We start from the raw sequence: 17,651 nt of genomic DNA on the forward strand, positions 1-17,651 counted from the left end.
CTGTCTCATTCTCACTCTCTCACTGCCTCATTCTCTCTCTGTCTCACTCTCTCACTGCCTCATTCTCTCACTGTCTCTTTCTCACTCTCTCACTGCCTCATTCTCACCCGCTCACTCACTCACTCTCTCACTGCCTCACTCACTCACTGCCTAAAAAAAAAAAAAAGAAAAGAAAAGATAAAGCAGAGGTCAGGAGACCACAGGCGACAAATTTAACCTGCTGTCTGATTCTGGAAATAAGTTTTACTGGTACCAGGCACATCCGTTTGTTTCTGTACAGTCTATGGCTGCTTTCATGTTCCAATAGCAGAGTTGAGTAATTGCAACAGTGAACATATATTCCATTAAGTCTAAAAAAATCTGTTAAGCCCAATATAAAATATACCTCTTTATTATAGGCATTTAAAAATTGGTAATACATATTTTTGTGCATGAATTACGAAATTCCTCAATAAAAGTTATCAGCAAGTTTATGTACCCAAGTCATTACCTTAAAAGAACTAATCCCAAAATATGCACATACCTGTATTTCCCTTCCACCTCGGCACAAAGCACGCTGGCGGGAAAGTTCATCTAGCTGACGATCTAGAAACTCTTTTTTTCTATGCATCTCCTGAACATGATAAGGTAACTCCTTTTCTAAAATAAAAATAAAAGATATGCTATAATTCTAACAAACACACATACATGCAACAGAAAGAAAAAGCTAACTATCAAAGTTAGCCTATTCTCGGATATCCAGATTACCAAGCAACTGTCTACAATAAAAGGAGAAAATAAGTGACATTGCTTGTATGTGGTTAATTATTCAGTCATTACTTACTCATTCTGTGGTTAACTTGGCTATCCAAGCTGAACTTCAGGACTTCATTATTAATAGACTTTTCTGGTCCTAGTCGTACTAAATTTATATCTCCACAGTTTCCTATTGATAAATCATACACACACAGATAGATTAAAAAGGACTCAATCCTATCTCTGGCACACAGTATCTCTCTTGAAACAAATTTATTCACAATCAAATATGAGCGTTAACATCAACTATCAACTAGATATCACAGTAACTTTACTGGGATACCAGGTACAAAGATGAAGACTTTTGAGAGCAGTCATGAGATAAAGGATGTGTCACTAACAAAGGAGCATCAATAAGACGAAATGCTGATTTCTCACCAGTAACTATATAGGCAAGAAGGCAATGGGGTGACATACAAAGCTTTGAAAGAAAATAACTATCAACCAGAAATAATTTACCCAGCAAAATTGTCACTCAAAGTAAGGGTGAAATTAAGATCTTCCCAGATAAACAAAAATTAGGGGGAATTTGTAACTAGCCCTGCAAGAAATATTAAAGGGAGTTCTCTAAAAAGAAAACATGATGCCAGCCCAATAATCCAAAGTGTTGACACTAAACAACCACCTGAATACTTATAATAAATTTACAATGAGATGGGGGATCTGGCCTACACAATTATAATTGACAGTAACATAAAAATTAAAAACTGAAAACTAAATCAGTGAGAAAAGGCCAGGAAAAGTTGCACCAAAGCATTGTGTTCCCATCACAATACCTGCTCATTCACTGATGGTAGCAAGGGTTGTTATTAAGAATTTCATTGGGAAACCTTACCTGATCTACCCTACAGCACAGATCCTATCCTCTCAGATGGCTTTTTGTTCCCCGAAATAAAAAAAATATTGTAAAAGAACTCAAAGAACATTGATTGAGGCCCTCAAGGATGGTGAAAATTGAAAAGTGCGGCATGCTTCAGGAAAGGGTCAAGGAGGCATCAGTGTGCACACCTAGATGGATGGATCTGAACATCATCTTGGCCTTGTGATATTTTAGTTTCTTTACTACACAATTCTGTGATTTCACAGGAACACTTTATGACTTAGTCCTAGAACTTGCTGCTCTATACCATAGGTTCCCAAATTTATTTGGCCAACCATGCTACTGCAGGAAACAAATTAGTAACACCCCCTCCCCCCAGCAGTGAGAAACTTTTTGATCGTAGCCCATCATTCAGGATAAATTGTAGGTATCTGTTCTTGCAGTCCCCTCACCATGGAGGTTAGTATTGCCCACTGTGGGAACAACTTGGAAAGTATTGCCCACTTTGGGAATATTTGTACCATAATTGCCAATAACCAGCTGCCCACTTCTCATTAGTTGTTTCCTTGTAGTTAAAACCATGCTTTTGGTTTCTGTTGAAACCTGAATACATAGGTACAGTATTTGAAAGTAAATGAATTCTTAAGTACACCTGGGCTATAAGTGCAATCACAAGTGATTACCAGGATTTTCTTGCACGTTGTCATTCAAAGTTGTCTATAAGAAACGTCCAAAACAAAACCCAATGAAAAGTCCATGTAAGGTCATACCTAATGGATTCTTCTTGTCTTTACATCTTTCCTTGAATTCGAGGATAATTTTTTTCATAAGTTCATCAACAGCTGCATTTGATGGTGCACACACAAGAACACGGTTTTGCTTGATTTTGGCATTGGAGTTTTCATCGGAATATCCCTTTTTCTGGTTCTACAATTTGTCACACAACACAAATCCAAAATACTGATGAGCTCTAGTACGTAGTTTTAAAGTTACTCACTACCTTCCATATGTACTCAAAAGTTTCCACTGTACCGAAACAAGGAAAAGCTCATACGTCTTTTTGATTTAAAATATTAAAATCATTCTGGCATAAAATTTTATCCTAACTATGCTGAACCTTGCCTCACCATACAATTATTTTAATGAAAACTCAATCCCCCAAATGCAGCCCAAGAATACATACAAGTTGGTTTCTCGTCTCTAAATGGGACCAATAATGAAGCCAGAATTAAGACCCTTAGGATTAGTTTCACATGAGAGAGCAACTTCTGCTTTTTCTTCTTACAGCCTTCCTTCCCTCCCTCTATACCCTCTGATCTGATACAGTTCCAGAGAATGAACAACATCAAACACACAAAACTGAAAGGGGAAAAAAAAAATTCATACTTAAACTTCCAAGTAAGACAAAGCAACGTGCTTGATTAACAGCACCAGTGCCCTCAGTTATACTCTACCTCTGTTAGCAGGCGGAATAGGATGCCAACAATGGTCTTTGATTTCCCTGTTCCCGGAGGTCCATGAATCAGACAGATTTTGGCAACTGATGGGGAGTGTTTCACCATGGCATAGGCAGTTTCTATTGCTTTCTTCTGGTCTTCATTGAAGTCTCTTAAATAGCCAATCTACATAAAAGGTATTAATTGAGTTTTTGTTGTCTTAGCAGTGGCACACGAAGAAGATAATGAAAAACATTTGAATTTATTCTCATCTACACCAGCCAGCAGCTTTGGTTTTGCTCATGTAAGACCCTAAAGCAGTGGTTCTCAACCTGTGGGTCGTGACCCCTTTGGGGGTGGGGGTGTCAAATGACCTTTTCACAGGAGTCGCCCGATTCTTAACAGTAGCAAAATGACAGTGATGAAGTAGCAACAAAATAATTTTATGGTTGGGGTCACCACAACATGAGGAACTGTATTAAGGGTCACGGCATTAGGAAGGTTGAGAACCTCTGCCCTAAAGTGACCTTTAATCTAAGAGCCACTTTCACTAGAAGAAGAAAAGCTAATTATTTATAAGCGTCTGCAGACTTTTCAGTCCATTTTATACAACTATTACAACAGAATTTTTGTTTGTGATTCTTACAAAGAAGATCACAATAAATTACATTTACTTCTATAATTTTCTGGTGACTATTTTCTGATTATATTTTAGCTAATCAATATAAAAAACTATATTCTAACACCATTTCATGTACTGGGAAGAGCATGACCTGTGGCATGAGATCTGAACCTAAACCTCAGTTTTACTTTGTCATCCATTAAACCTGGGATTCCTTAGAGGGTGCACATTGAATGAGGTAATTAATGCACATAAAAGCACTAAGCACACAGTAAGCCAAAACTTGTTACCACTGAGTCAATTCCAACTCATGGTGATCCCGAGCATTACAAAGTTAGACCTATCCAAACTCATTACCAGCAGCTGATTCTGACTCTTAGCAACACTGTAAGGCAGAATGGAACTGTCCCACAAAATTTCCAAGGTTTTAACTCTTTGCAGAAGCTGTCACATCTTTTTCCTATGGAGCAGCTGGGCTGTTGGTTATGACCACTGACCTTATGCATTGTAATAGCAAGGCTTTCTTTCTGTCATCTAGACACCTACTACCAAAAGGTGAAGAATAAAGTTTTCTGTAACTTTCTCTAGGTTAATTTCCTAGAATTTACATATATACAGCTCTTACAGTCATAAAAGAAATGCTGATGCAAAATAACAACTTCATCTTCACACTTGTAGCATTACCTGTCAAGTTGTCTATCATTCAAATGCAAAATAAAGTCATTATACCTACCTCTGAATTTTAATAACCTAATAAACCCTTCAGTAAGATATTGACCTCACTTTTTAAAACCTTAATTCTTAAACTGAACTGCTTCCTGAGGTTCTGATGAGTAACCTAATTATAGATTTCCCCCCCCACCAGTATTAAAGGCATGCACATCTTAAAGAAAACCAACTAAGCACTACTAAACAAGGTCCCAGTTGGGCTCACACTGACAATTTCTTTGTTGCAGACATGCAACAAAGTATTTAGCAGCTAACAGTCTGACCTGAAGCTTCATGCCTTTCCCTGGTATCATGTATTTGTAACTCACAATTCTCTCAGATGTGGTGGTAAGTAAATCTTTCGTACAGAAGTCCATGGGATTTGGATTCAGAACAGCTCTGGCCAGTTGGTTCCGGCCACTCAACAGAGACATGGCTTTCAACTTCCTTTGCGTAGTTACCAAAGAACTGATTACCACACATTTCACAAGTTCATTCAAATTGACAGGCAAATTGTCTTGTGTCTGGATGGAGAGGAAACACTCCGCTTTCCCATTACGCACTATTATCAAGAAGAAAATGAATTCCAGTTACCAAAGTACACAACTGTCAGTGTAAAAGGTTACTTAGAATTAGTTATTTTGAAGCTTATGTTTTCCAGCATATTATTTAAGTAATTCATACAATAAACATTTACTGCACATGCCTCTTAAGAGCCATGTTACTGTCCTCACAAAGCTAATTTTGGGGGAGGTTGTATAACCAAATAAGCCTTTAAGATCGCGTTAAGGACTATGAAGCAAGCACAGTAATTAGTGCCCAAACCAAGGCTTAACTATGATTTAAGGTACACAAATTGGCTTTTATAAAAAGAAATAAAATTGCAAAATAAAGAACGCACCAAAAGCAGAGGAATGTTATAAAAGAAAATTTTTAAATCACAAAATAATAGCAATAAATCCCAGGCCCTTTCCAGGTGAGTCTGAAAAAAACTATGAGGAGGACTTTAAATTGACTAGTAATCAGCAGAGGAATACGTGCCTGGAGAACATATTAACAAATACATAGTTGGTTAAACACAACATGGACGGATATTAGGAAAATGGATTCTCTAACATTTGTCTAGTAGATTCATTTTCATTACCCCTCTGTTTACTTACTGACTGAAGTGCGGCGAAATTTATAAACATAACCACAATAATAATATTCATAGGGATCTAGTAAGAAATTTCTTTCTGCATTGTTGTTCTCTCCATTTAATCTTTCAGGAACCAGGAACACCAAATCATTTTCCTTTGGATGAAGTTGTTTAGCTAGATCACTTTCCTCAAGATAAACTATAAAATAACAAGAAATCAGCAGTTATGTAACTGTTAGCATAATTATAATACATAAGCTTTCTGTAAAGAAATGACTACATCTCTATACTTTTTTTAAATCTATAGTTAAGATGACAAAGGTACTATGACGTTAACAGTTTTCACAGAAACCTAACATGTCTAAGTTTACAGTGCAGCTCTAGATGCAATTTACATGATGTCAAAAACGGATGAATCTCATGTAAGACAAAAGCATTTTGGCTATCAGTTAATTCTTAGGATTTTTTTTTAAGTGAACCACTGCCCCGGTGTGAAAGTTCACTCCTGAGACCAGGGCTTTCGAAATCTTTCAACCCTTGAATTGATTCAGTGAAATTTGTGCTGTTAGTGTTTTAACTCTGACATCAATGGTTTCAGTGTTCAAAGTTAAAAAACGAAGTGGCTTCAAGAGTTTTTCACCATAGAGCATCCGCAGACCTTTGTTTTTCTCCCACTTCCTCTCCCACCTCCGACACCTCCCCCAAAGAGCTCTCAGCCAAAAGCTTGAATGGACAAGCTGGTATTTCTGACTTACTGGAATAGAAAGGTTCTTCTTGGCAGCTTTAAGAACGAGCACCTCTAAGCCCTACCAATCTGCTTGTGCATACGTTCCAATAAAAACATTCTCCCCTCCAAAATGGCAGTGTTGGTACTAGTTCCGTTAATCATTTCGAGGTCCCAGCACTTTCAAGTTTCGGTCCTCACTTACATTGCCAAAAACTTTTTTTAATCATTTTATTGGGAGCTCTTACATATATCATAACATCCCATAGTTCAATCACATCAAGCAGTACTATACAATTGCTACCACAATCAGTTTCAAAACATTTTCTTTCTTCCTGAACTCCTTGGTATCAGCTCCTCTGTATCTCTTCTCTCCCGCACCTTGCCCCCCCTAAGAACCCTTATTTATTTCCATGTCTTACACCATCTAATACATCCACTCGCATACAATTCTGCTGTTCACTCCCCTCAACTGGGATTATTCAGTCATCAATGCTATCAGGTCCGCCTCCCCAACCCACCCCTCTTCCCCTACCCTCAGGACTGTAATTCTCTGATGTTTGGGGTTGGAACGGAATGTGAGGGCGGGCAGTTTGACCACCTTGCTGCCATCGCTGAGGATGTCCTCGGAAACTGACTGAGCTCGGTATCCACAGCCCAGAGAAGACAAGAGCTCTGCTCCGGATCTCCGGCCTGCTCATGGGTCTCCGGCTGCTCTGGCTCTCCAGCTAACAGCCACATCCCCTTGATTTTCTGATCTAACAATGGGAGCAAAGAGTGGGTGATTCTACATGGGCGCCATCTTTCCGGAAGTCCCGTGTTAGTATCAAGTCGGTGTTTGTTCTACTGTTTCACAATTTCCCCAATCAGGCCTCAAATTTTAACAAAAATGATCCTACCCATCTCCCTCTTTCCCACCCACCTTCCCAACTCCAAATAATACACCTGTAATAGCTGAAAATTACACACATGTGCTGTAAAAGTGTAGTTGACACATCACGGGAAGAAAGTTGTGGGTTGTAGGAGATGATCTTTGAAGATCTACAGTATCTCTTTGCTCTCCCACATCTATTCTGCAAGTTCTGTCCTTCATAGAAGGCCCTTTTGCATTTCTCAGCAAAGTACAGAATAGGTTGCCTTGAAACACTATCTGCTTCCCCTCCACTGGGGTGGGTGTGCAATCTCTACAGCTTGACAGCACTTGGGCTGCTTGCTTGCAGAGCACAGAAACTATACTGACTCTTCAGAGGACATCTTCTCAAGCCCCTTCGACAGTGTCAAGTACAACTCTTTTACCCCCATTTAAGCCCACAGCCATGGGAATTAGTTGTCGTCTTTGTTCTGTCAGCATCATTTGAGGGGTAGGAATGCCATGCCGGTCTTTCCTCATAGAAAGGTATGACACCCATGGGCACTTGCCATTGGCTTCCTTGGCAGGGACTAGAGGTCTTCAGTGGTTCCATTTAATTCAGAACACTACTTCTCCACTGGAGTTTGTATCGCCAATAATCTGCTCTGTCTCCAAACTTCATGGCTTTTCTGACTTTTTTCTTCTTCTTTGGTTTACTTCCTCTCCTTATCTTCTGAATCAAAGTCAGATTTGCACTTGCCTCCCTTTGATCATCTATCTCATGGGTGGTTTTGTGTGACTGCAGAAACATGACAATGAGGTTGGGACAATCCAGGTTCTCTTCTGCTCCTATGTGTTGTCCTCCTCCTAGAAACCCTTCTACGTTAGGAGTATTCCACTTTGCCCTGTATCACCCGACAGTGAAGAACCGTTTCCACCACATTCCTCTTTCTCTTCTTCTACCGCCTCCTTCACTATCACCTTGTTTTTCCCCCCATAGTACCCACCAGCTTCTGAGGGTAAAGGCTGACATTGCTCAGAGCAGCACCCAAGAGCTACTGGGGCATTGCTGGCCAGGGGAGTGGTGCCCACAAAAGCAACAAGCCAAGTGGCCTCAATCAAACCCCTCACTGCCCTCACTGTACTGCAGGCCCCGGTCAATGTTTAAGTACACAATACTAATAATGATGGATTTTGTATGAAGTTCACATTGGTAATCTAATCTACCGTATATACTTGTGTATAAGCCGAGTTTTTTACCACATTTTCAATGCAGTTGTTGTGATAAAATTGGGTGCCTCGGCTGACATTCGGGTTGACTTATACTCGAGTATATAGGTAATCAGAAATTTCAAGTATTGATTATATACTATACAGGCTCTCTTAACTGCTAAAAGCCCAAATAGAAGAAATCATAATATTCAAAGATAGCTAATAATTTTCTCTGAGGCTTATTTTTGTTTTTTCATACAATTTCCTCCACTTTCAAAATTAAAGAAGTAATAACAATAAAGATATTATGGAATTGAAAGAGATACTCTTAAACAAATTTTCTTTAAGGACAGAGGCCAATTTACAGGGGGCTTATTCACTTACTGACATCAAACCAATTCCAATTCATAAAGACCCTGTAAGATAAGGTAGAATTATCGCTGGGGATTTCCAATACTGTAACTCTTCAGGGATATAGAAAGTCTCATCTTTCTTCTATGGAGTGGCTGGTGGGTTTGAACTGCTGACCTTGTGGTTAACTACCCCAAATGTAACCAACTACACCACCAGTGTGACATGGGGGCTTATCAGGAAGATATTTTAATAGAAAACTGCTTTGGTGACCTTTAGAAGGTCAGAAAAGCTGTAAGAATTTTTTTTTCCATCCCAACAATGTACTTTCTCATTCTTCGACAACAGCAAGGGTTGTCCTATGAGAATTTCATCAGAAATCCATCTTATTCCATTCACCCTACAGCCCTGATTCTTGCCCCTTGAGACTCCCCCCTTGTTCCCCAATTTTTTTTTTTTAAAAAAAAGGACCTTTAGAAGGAACACAATTTGAGTTCCTTCAGGATGACAAAACTGTTATTTTCATGTGGTGTAACTCAGAGACAGCAGACTTCTTCAGGGAAGAAAACGCTATCTTCAGAAGTATACAGAACTAAATAAAGGATATGTCAAGAAATAATAGCTTCACATTTTCATAGTTTTGCTTACTAAAGGTTTCCATGGTTTTGTAGCATAGGGGGGAAAAAAGGCCAAAAACAAGATTATGGAGTTCGTATCAAGTAGATAAGAGATATCCTAGCTAAAAACACAGTGAAAAAATATACTACCCACACTACAAGAAAACTCATTTCCCCCCTAAGGTTATTCAATGGGACAATGATCTTTAAAAAAATAATCACTAAAAGAATTAGATTATTTAATTAAGAAAATCAAGCCATATATCGTGCATCATACATAAGAACTGACTCAAAAATAAATCATCAACCTAAACATGATCAAATGGAAAACTGTTAGAACAAGAAAGTTTTGGCACCTTGGACTAAGCCAAGATTTCCTAAAACACAAAAGCATGAATACAAAAGGGAAGAAACCTGAATAAGCTGAAATGTCATCAGAAAGAAAATGCTTGCTCTTTGAAAGCCTTTGCAAGAAAAACTACAAGGCAACCCACAATGATCTAAATAAAAGGAGAGAAATTCCATTTGCCTGGATAGGCAGTGTGTTCAGATTGGTCTTGAAATACGATTTCTACGAAAAGATACCAAGGCTTCTTTAAAAACTGCAAGGTCAGTTATGGTACAGCAAAGCACGTATCTGAAACTGGAGCATCCTATCACACCAAACAGCAAGAAAGTGATCAAAGACTAGTGTGGCTCTGGCTATAGGGCCCAGGAGTCAACTCTGATGAACTGAAACACAAAAATATGTAAACCCATGAGTTTATACTGACGCGTGAATAAAAATCGTTAGTTATTGCTATTATTGTTAGTCATTGTTATTGGATTAATTCATTATTGGGAAAACTCGTCAAATATCAAGCATTTATTCTACCTTCGTTTAATAAACTATACTAGTAAGTAGCCCAAAGGTAGATACTGTAAGTAGCCCAATTTAGGGTAAATGTAACCATTTTGTATTAGTTGGCCTAAGTGTAACCATTTTGTATTAGCCCAATTCTGTCCCTTTGTAACTACTGTAACACTTTTTTTAACTGATGACCAATTACCTTTTTTAAAAAAAATTTGCTGATCTTGCTTGTAAACCCTTTCCCCCTATATTTTAAGGAAGCTTCATGAAGTCATGCACCTTGGGACTGAAACTGAAGAGGCAACTAGCATTTGCTACATAAAAATAAGAAGTTCAGCAAGTTCCTGTTTCTCCATATAGCATAACTCCACCTGCCTCTGCATCTTGTTTATTCCACAGTATTAAAAGCCCCGTCTTTAATCACTCGGGGCCAGAGTGGCTTAGGTGAGAGCTAACACTCTGACTGCTGACCAAATAGAAACATTGTCCTCTGACACCTTGCTGAGATCTCTTTTTTAGCTTGTCACAACAATATGGAGAAATTTCAAGGAATGATAAAATTAAAATATCCTTTAAAAAATTGAAATATCTTCATTTTACTTCCTGTATTAAATTAATGAAGCTAAGAACATCAACAGCTGTGAATATCGCAAAATAAAAATACTAAGCACCTTCCAAAGAAAGAACACACCAAGATCTTCAAAAAGTTTTACCAGAAATTCAACAAAAAAGAAAAACCTGAATCTGATCAAACCTTTAGTTCTTATAACCACTGGATAGGAAAAGCAGAGGAGACATATACCGAAAAAAACAAAAAACCCTGGAGAAACAATTAGCAATACCCGAACTATAACTCTAGAAAATAAAGGACCCAAATTATTCAACAAAAAAATTACAAGGGGGGCGGGGGGGGGGGTTGCCTACAAATAAGAGAACTTATATTTTAAAAAAGCATTTACACATTGTCAGTGGGTAAACCTAGCTTGGATCTTGAATCAAACAAGCAGAAAATCTTTTATGAGAAAATCAGATATTTGAATATTGATTGGCTGATATTAAGAAAATAAGCAAAATCTCTCCATAGGAAGCTATAAAACATTACTGAGAAAAGTAAAGAAAATTTAAATAATTAAAGGCATATCCCATTTCATGATACTTCTATCCTTTGAAATGCTTGCTTACAAGGCTGGTCAGCTCTTGGCGGGCATCTGAGACTTTGGATTTTAGGAGGGCTCCTACCATTCACTTAAGAAGAATGGCTCACATACCTAAAAATGTCTATGCAAACATTATGGCTTATGCTCAACACCAGCTTTCCTCTTGGGAGCCTTGAAATTTGATACTTATTAGGCAGAGGATAACTGTGATTTTGTTCAACTCTAAATAGGAAGCTTGCAGCGGTTCTCAACCTGTGGGTCGTGACCCCTTTGGGGATGAAACGACCCTTTCACAAGGGTCACCCAATTCTTAACAGTAGCAAAATTACAGTCATGAAGTAGCAACAAAAATAATTTTATGGTGGGGTGTCACCACAACATAAGGAACTGTATTAAAGAGTCACGGCATTAGGAAGGTTGAGAACCACTGCTCTAACGAGTTCCCCTGGGCAGCCACTTCATATATCTTGTCACAAGTCGTGTTGGGAGAATGAAGCACATCCTTTGCCAACTCTACATGGAGAATATTTGAGAAACTTGTGCCTAGTTAGTTCCGGGTTTCACTCCTATACCTTTATCCCTCCCTTTGCTGATTATGCTGTACAATTAATGAAATTAAAATTGAAAATCAAACAAGTTACATTGTCTTAATTGGTATGTATTTTGCTTTTTATATTCCCAACACCAAAATAAAATTTAGAAAAAAATGTGTATACTGCTTGACCAAGCAATGAAATTCATCCAGTGCTTAAATGAGAAGAGCTATAAGAAAAACTTACATGTCAAACTAAAAAGTTTCATTAAATGAACTATGGCTCATGGAATAACTACAACTACTTACTATACTACACTACTGTTATTAATAACATTGCAAAGTCATTTACAATGTCGTAAGAAAATAACCAAATTGAATGTAAGCTTCATGAAGACAGTACTTTTGAGTATTCTTCACAGCTACGTATTTCAGCATCTAGAGTCATCTACTGTCAGACAGTATAAAGTCACTAAATACTTGCTGATTATCAAACACAATTACGAATGCACAAATAAGAGAAAATAACTGGGACCCTCATAGATATAAAATCCCCTGGGGACTGCAATCAATGACAGAAAACAAAATGTGTGAACTGTTAAATTGTAAACTGTTGTGCACTGTAAACCTCAACCTAATTCAAATAAAACGTTTAAAGAAAAAGGCCAAGATTTCTAGCTTGGCTAAAGAATTCTTTGGTGAAAGTTAATGTTTTTTTTATACAGCTGTGCTCAGAGAAGATATCTTGGTCAGTAGAGAAAGGGGGAAATAGAACTGATGATGCTAAATAAAATTAGAACCTGTAAAAATTACTTCGTGACTATGATAGGTATTTAATAAATTCTTAAGCCATGGTCCTAAGGCCACAAATTTCACTCACTAGAATTTCCCACTAATGTCCCTTTATAAAATTTGTAATTAAGGTAGCATTGTTGCCATAAGCAAACAGACTGAAAATCTCACAGAAAATTAGCTCTTGACAAATGCCTTGTTAAACACCTCTCAGACTGTAACCTCAGATTGCAACAAGTAAACTGATAATATTGAAGTTTAAAGTTTTAACCCTTTGTGACTTTTGCCACGCTTCCTTTCCTCCAAGTCCTTGTAAGTACAAATTCTTTGTTTAGTTCACCTTTTAAAACCCCTCTGCAACTGGCACATTGTACATCTTGTTTGGATGTCTGTAACGTCTCCTTGTTTCTAAATGATTCTATTCCATCAATACAATTTTGTGGAAAGCTGAAATGTTATTCCCCAGGTTGTCCCCTGATATTATATGCCAAACCTAAGATGCTACTTGCTAACTAACACATGGTCAATGACCACACACTTGGAGATCAACTGCTTAAAGGTTATCTCCCTGAGGGAAATTAGCCATCTAGAGCAATCAGACCCTATGGTCTGTCCCACCATTAAGGTGGGCCCACACTCTTCTGATAAGGATACTGGACTGTCCCCTTGAAGGAGAGTCCAAAGACAAGGTCAAGCCAACTCAAGGACGACCAAGGTTAGGCTGCCATCTTGAATCTAGAGTTTGCCCATCTTGTCACATGTATATATATCCCTATTCCCTCCCCTTCCTACAGCATGCACACCCCTAGCTCATCCCTTCCTGTTGCATGTACACCTATTGTACAACCCTTTCCTGTTATGCATGTGGTTACCTGTAATTAGGGGGGCTTGCATGCCCTATAAGCGTATATATAAGCCTTGGTTGGAAATATATTCGCGCTCTCAGCAAGGACCTGGTTGCTGAGATCATGGCCGTCCCGGAAATGAGCATTCACATGCTTTATCTTGTCTGATATCTCTTTAATTTTACTCCTCAGTTACACAACTACCCCTGGGACCCATTTCATTGTGGAGGCTGGCACCCCACACAATTTTTAATAAATAATACTTCTGCTAATCATGACTGGGAAAAAATTTACATGAACAGATTACCCAATAAGAGGCCAGTCTATGAAATACACGGAAAACATCAACAATCAAACAACAACAAAAAGGTGTAATTCAATAAATAAAATGGGCAAAAGACATGAACAGCTACTGTACCAAAGAGACATTCAAGTGGCCAATAAACGTATGGAATGATATGCACAATCATTAGCCATTGGTGGTGGTGGTGGTGTCAGGTGCCATCAACACAGTTCTGATTCATAGTGACACGTGCAACAGAACACTGCCCAAACCTGTCCCATCCTCACAACTGTTCTTATTTCTGAGTCCACTGTTGTAGCCACTGTGTCTATCCATCTCATTGCGGCCTTCCTCTTTTCTGCTGCCCCTCAACTTTACCAAGCATGATGTCCTTCTCCAGGGACTGGTCTCTCCTGATAACATGTCAAAAGTACTGAGGTGAATCCTCGATATCCTTGCCTTTAGAGACATGGCAATCAAAACTACAATGTAATACCATCTCACCCTAACAAAAATGGCACTGACTGAAACAAGACAAAATACAGAAAACAAACAGTGATAAGGACATGGGGCTACTGGGGCCCTTATCTATTACTGGTGGGACTGTAAAGTGGTCTAACTACTATACAATACAGTATGACTCTTCCTAAAAAACAACAAAAAATAAAGCCTAGAGATTTAACAATCTAATGACCCAGGAATCCCACTCCTAGTTATAAACCCACTAGACACAAGCAGACACATACACACCCAAGTTCACTGTATCACTATTCATCACAGCAAAGATATGCAAATGACCTGCATGCTCATCAATAAATGGAGAAACAAAATGAGGTACATATTTCATAGCCATAAATAATGATGAGTTCTCAAACAAACTGGATGAATCTGAAGGACATTAAAATGAGTGAAATAAATCAATCATGAAAGGAAAAATATTGCATGATCTCACTTTTATGACAAAAATGGGCACACATGCAAAAATAAATGTTGCCAAGGATTGGGGGTAAGCTAGGGTGTACAATGGGGGATGGAATCACTCTCTAGATCAGTGGTTCTCAACCTGTGGGTCGAGACCCCTTTGGGAGTCCAACGACCCTTTCACAGAGGTCAGCTAAGACCATTGGAAAACAAATATTTTACAATATATAATTACATATTGTTATGTAATTAATCACTATGCTTTGTTTAATTACATTCAATTTGTAACAATGAAAATCATCCTGCATATCAGATAGTTACATTGCAATTTATAACAGTAGAAAACTATAGTTATGAAGTAGCAACAAAAATAATTGTTTGGTTGGGGCTCACCACAACATGAGGAACTGTATTAAAGGGTCACGGTATTAGGAAGGTTGCGAACCACTGCTCTAGATGGTAAATGGTTGTTATTTTGGGTGACAGGTAAGATAATAACACTGAATATGGAATAAGAACACACAGGTCAAGGCACATGGTGTCAGTTAACAAGAGAAAAGGCTGCTTTGGGTAAATGATAGGACATATACAAAGGAGCTTCAAAATTTCATGGGAAAAACTAGAACTTGAAGATAATGGAATTTTCTCATGGATTTTTTTTAAAGCCGCCTTAATATAACAAAGCATATGGGGAAAATATAAACATTTCTTCAACATACCAAATACTATGCAGGAAAGGTTTTGAGGGTTTATGTTCTATTATCTAATTCAATGAGTTAGTGCAGTGCCTGGGATTTTAAAAACCTTGCAAACAGCCATCTGAGTTATAGCTATTGGTCTCAGGAGCAAAAGAGAAAGAAGATGACAGACTTAAGAGATGAAAGCAGTCTAATATGACAAATAAGTCTCCAAGAACCACAGACTCAGCCACCCGGAGAACAGAAGAACTAAAGGGTACCTAGCCACCACATCAAGTCTGATCAAGGCCATAGGAGATGGATCTTACAGAATAGGAAAAAATGTGGAACAGAACTCAAATTCTTAGTAAGTCAGACTTAATGGTTAAGGCTAGAGAACTGAAATTATCTTGAGGTCATTTTTTTTTTTTTGATGTCACCTTTTAAAAAGCTAACAGATTAGCTTACAAAGTAAAGAATATCTCTGTGAGTACTACACTCCTTTTAAAGTATCCTCTCTTTAGGACCACAGGGCCGGCCCCACCTAGAGACACAACATCCCTCACTGACCCACAGCACTTAGAGGGACACACACTGGAAGCACAATATGGGAACTGTGACTGATCTGACTGCACCACTCGGGGGCGGGCAAAACACTAAGAGCTCACAACAGAGCAGCAAGGGGAGCAGAGCAATGAAGTTTCCCAGGGAATACCAAAAATAAACTTTGGGGCCAGGACGTGACAAACAGACCTTGAACTATTTATAGGCTTTACCTTTTTGTCTTCGTTTTTTTACTTTCAATTGTTTTATTAGGGGCTCATACAACTCTTATCACAATCCATCCATACATCAATTGTGTAAAAGCACATTTGTACATTCATTGCCCTCATCATTCTCAAAACATTTCCTCTCCACTTAAGCCCCCGGCATTAGGTCCTCATTTTTCCCCTCCCTCCCCGCTCCCCCCTCTCTCCTCATGAGCCCTTGATAGTTTATAAATTGTTATTTTGTCATATCTTGCCCTGTCCGACATCTCTCTTCACCCACTTTTCTGTTGTCCGTCCCCCAGAGAGGAGGTTATAGGTAGATCCTTGTAATCAGTTCCCCCTTTCCAATCCACCCTCCTTCTACACTCCCAGGATCGCCACTCTCACCACTGGTCCTGAAGGGATCATCCGCCCTGGATTCCCTGTGTTTCCAGTTCCTATCTGTACCAGTCAGTGTACATCCTCTGGTCTAACCAGATTTGTAAGGTAGGATTGGGATCATGATAGTGGGGGAGAAAGAAGCATTTAGGAACCAGAGGAAAGTTGTATGTTTCATCGTTGCTACATCGCACCCTAACTGGCTGGTCTCCTCCCCGAGACCCTTCTGAAAGGGGATCTCCAGTGGCCTACTAATGGGCTTTGGGTCTCCACTCCGCACTTCCCCCCTCATTCACTATGATAAGATTTTTTGTTCTGATGATGCCTGACACCTGATCCCTTCGACACCTCATGATGACACAGGCTGGTGTGCTTCTTCCACGTGGACTTTGTTGCTTCTGAGCTAGATGGCCCTTGTTTACCGTGTCTTCGTTTTTTTTTGTTGTTTTGCCCTTTTTTTGTGTGTTTATTATTATCTCTGCATGTCTATCTAGATAAGATAGGCCAGATAAACAATCCACAGGAGAAAACAATGGGACCTACGGTTCCAAGGGGACATGGGAGAGGGAAGGGTGGTAGGAAGTGGGTATTAACAAACCCAGGGAAGAGGGAACAACAAGTGATCCAAAATCAGTGGTGAGGAGGGCATAGGATGCCTGGTAGGGATTGATCAAGGGCAATGTAACCGAGAGGAATTACTGAAACCAGAATGAAGGCCGAACATGGTAGTGGGACAAGAGGAAAGTAAAAGGAAATAGAGGAAAGAACTAGGAGGTAAAGGGCATTTAAAGTGGTCTAAATACAGGCATGTACATATATAAATATATTTATTATATACAACAATATAGAAATAGATATATATTTGTAGGTTTAGTATTAAGGTAGCAGCCGGACATTGGGCTTCTGGTCAAATACTCCAACACAAGAACACTTTGTTCTAATAACCTGGCATTGTGTGATACTCACCTTCCCAATACAATAACTTAGGAGAAAATGGGTACATAAGCAAATGTGAAGAAAGCTGATGGTGCCTGGCTATAAAAAGATACAGCATCTGGGGTCTTAAAGGCGTGAAGATAAACAAGCAGCTATCTAGCTGAGAAGCAACAAAAGTCCACGTGGAAGAAGCACACCAGCGTGTATGATCATGAGATGTCGGTCGGTCGAATCAAG

General features: G+C 38.9%; 1 protein-coding gene across 4 annotated transcripts in view; it reads right to left on the reverse strand.

Annotated features, from left to right (window-relative positions):
• SETX (senataxin) overlaps positions 1 to 17,651 on the reverse strand; it is a 94,935-nt gene that overhangs the window by 31,074 nt on the left and 46,210 nt on the right. For all 4 annotated transcript variants that reach the window (XM_045288547.1, XM_045288548.1, XM_004713323.2 and 1 more), the window contains 6 exons: positions 5,542 to 5,718; positions 4,711 to 4,943; positions 3,070 to 3,237; positions 2,386 to 2,542; positions 824 to 925; positions 524 to 639 (listed from right to left, as the gene is read on the reverse strand). In XM_045288547.1, the coding sequence (XP_045144482.1) occupies positions 524 to 639; positions 824 to 925; positions 2,386 to 2,542; positions 3,070 to 3,237; positions 4,711 to 4,943; positions 5,542 to 5,718 (953 nt within the window). The remainder of the gene's footprint in view (positions 1 to 523; positions 640 to 823; positions 926 to 2,385; positions 2,543 to 3,069; positions 3,238 to 4,710; positions 4,944 to 5,541; positions 5,719 to 17,651) is intronic.

The sequence above is a fragment of the Echinops telfairi genome, unplaced genomic scaffold (genome assembly GCF_000313985.2).
Source record: "Echinops telfairi isolate 266 unplaced genomic scaffold, ASM31398v2 ScPeMD7_22;HRSCAF=79, whole genome shotgun sequence".
NCBI lineage: Eukaryota > Metazoa > Chordata > Mammalia > Afrosoricida > Tenrecidae > Echinops > Echinops telfairi.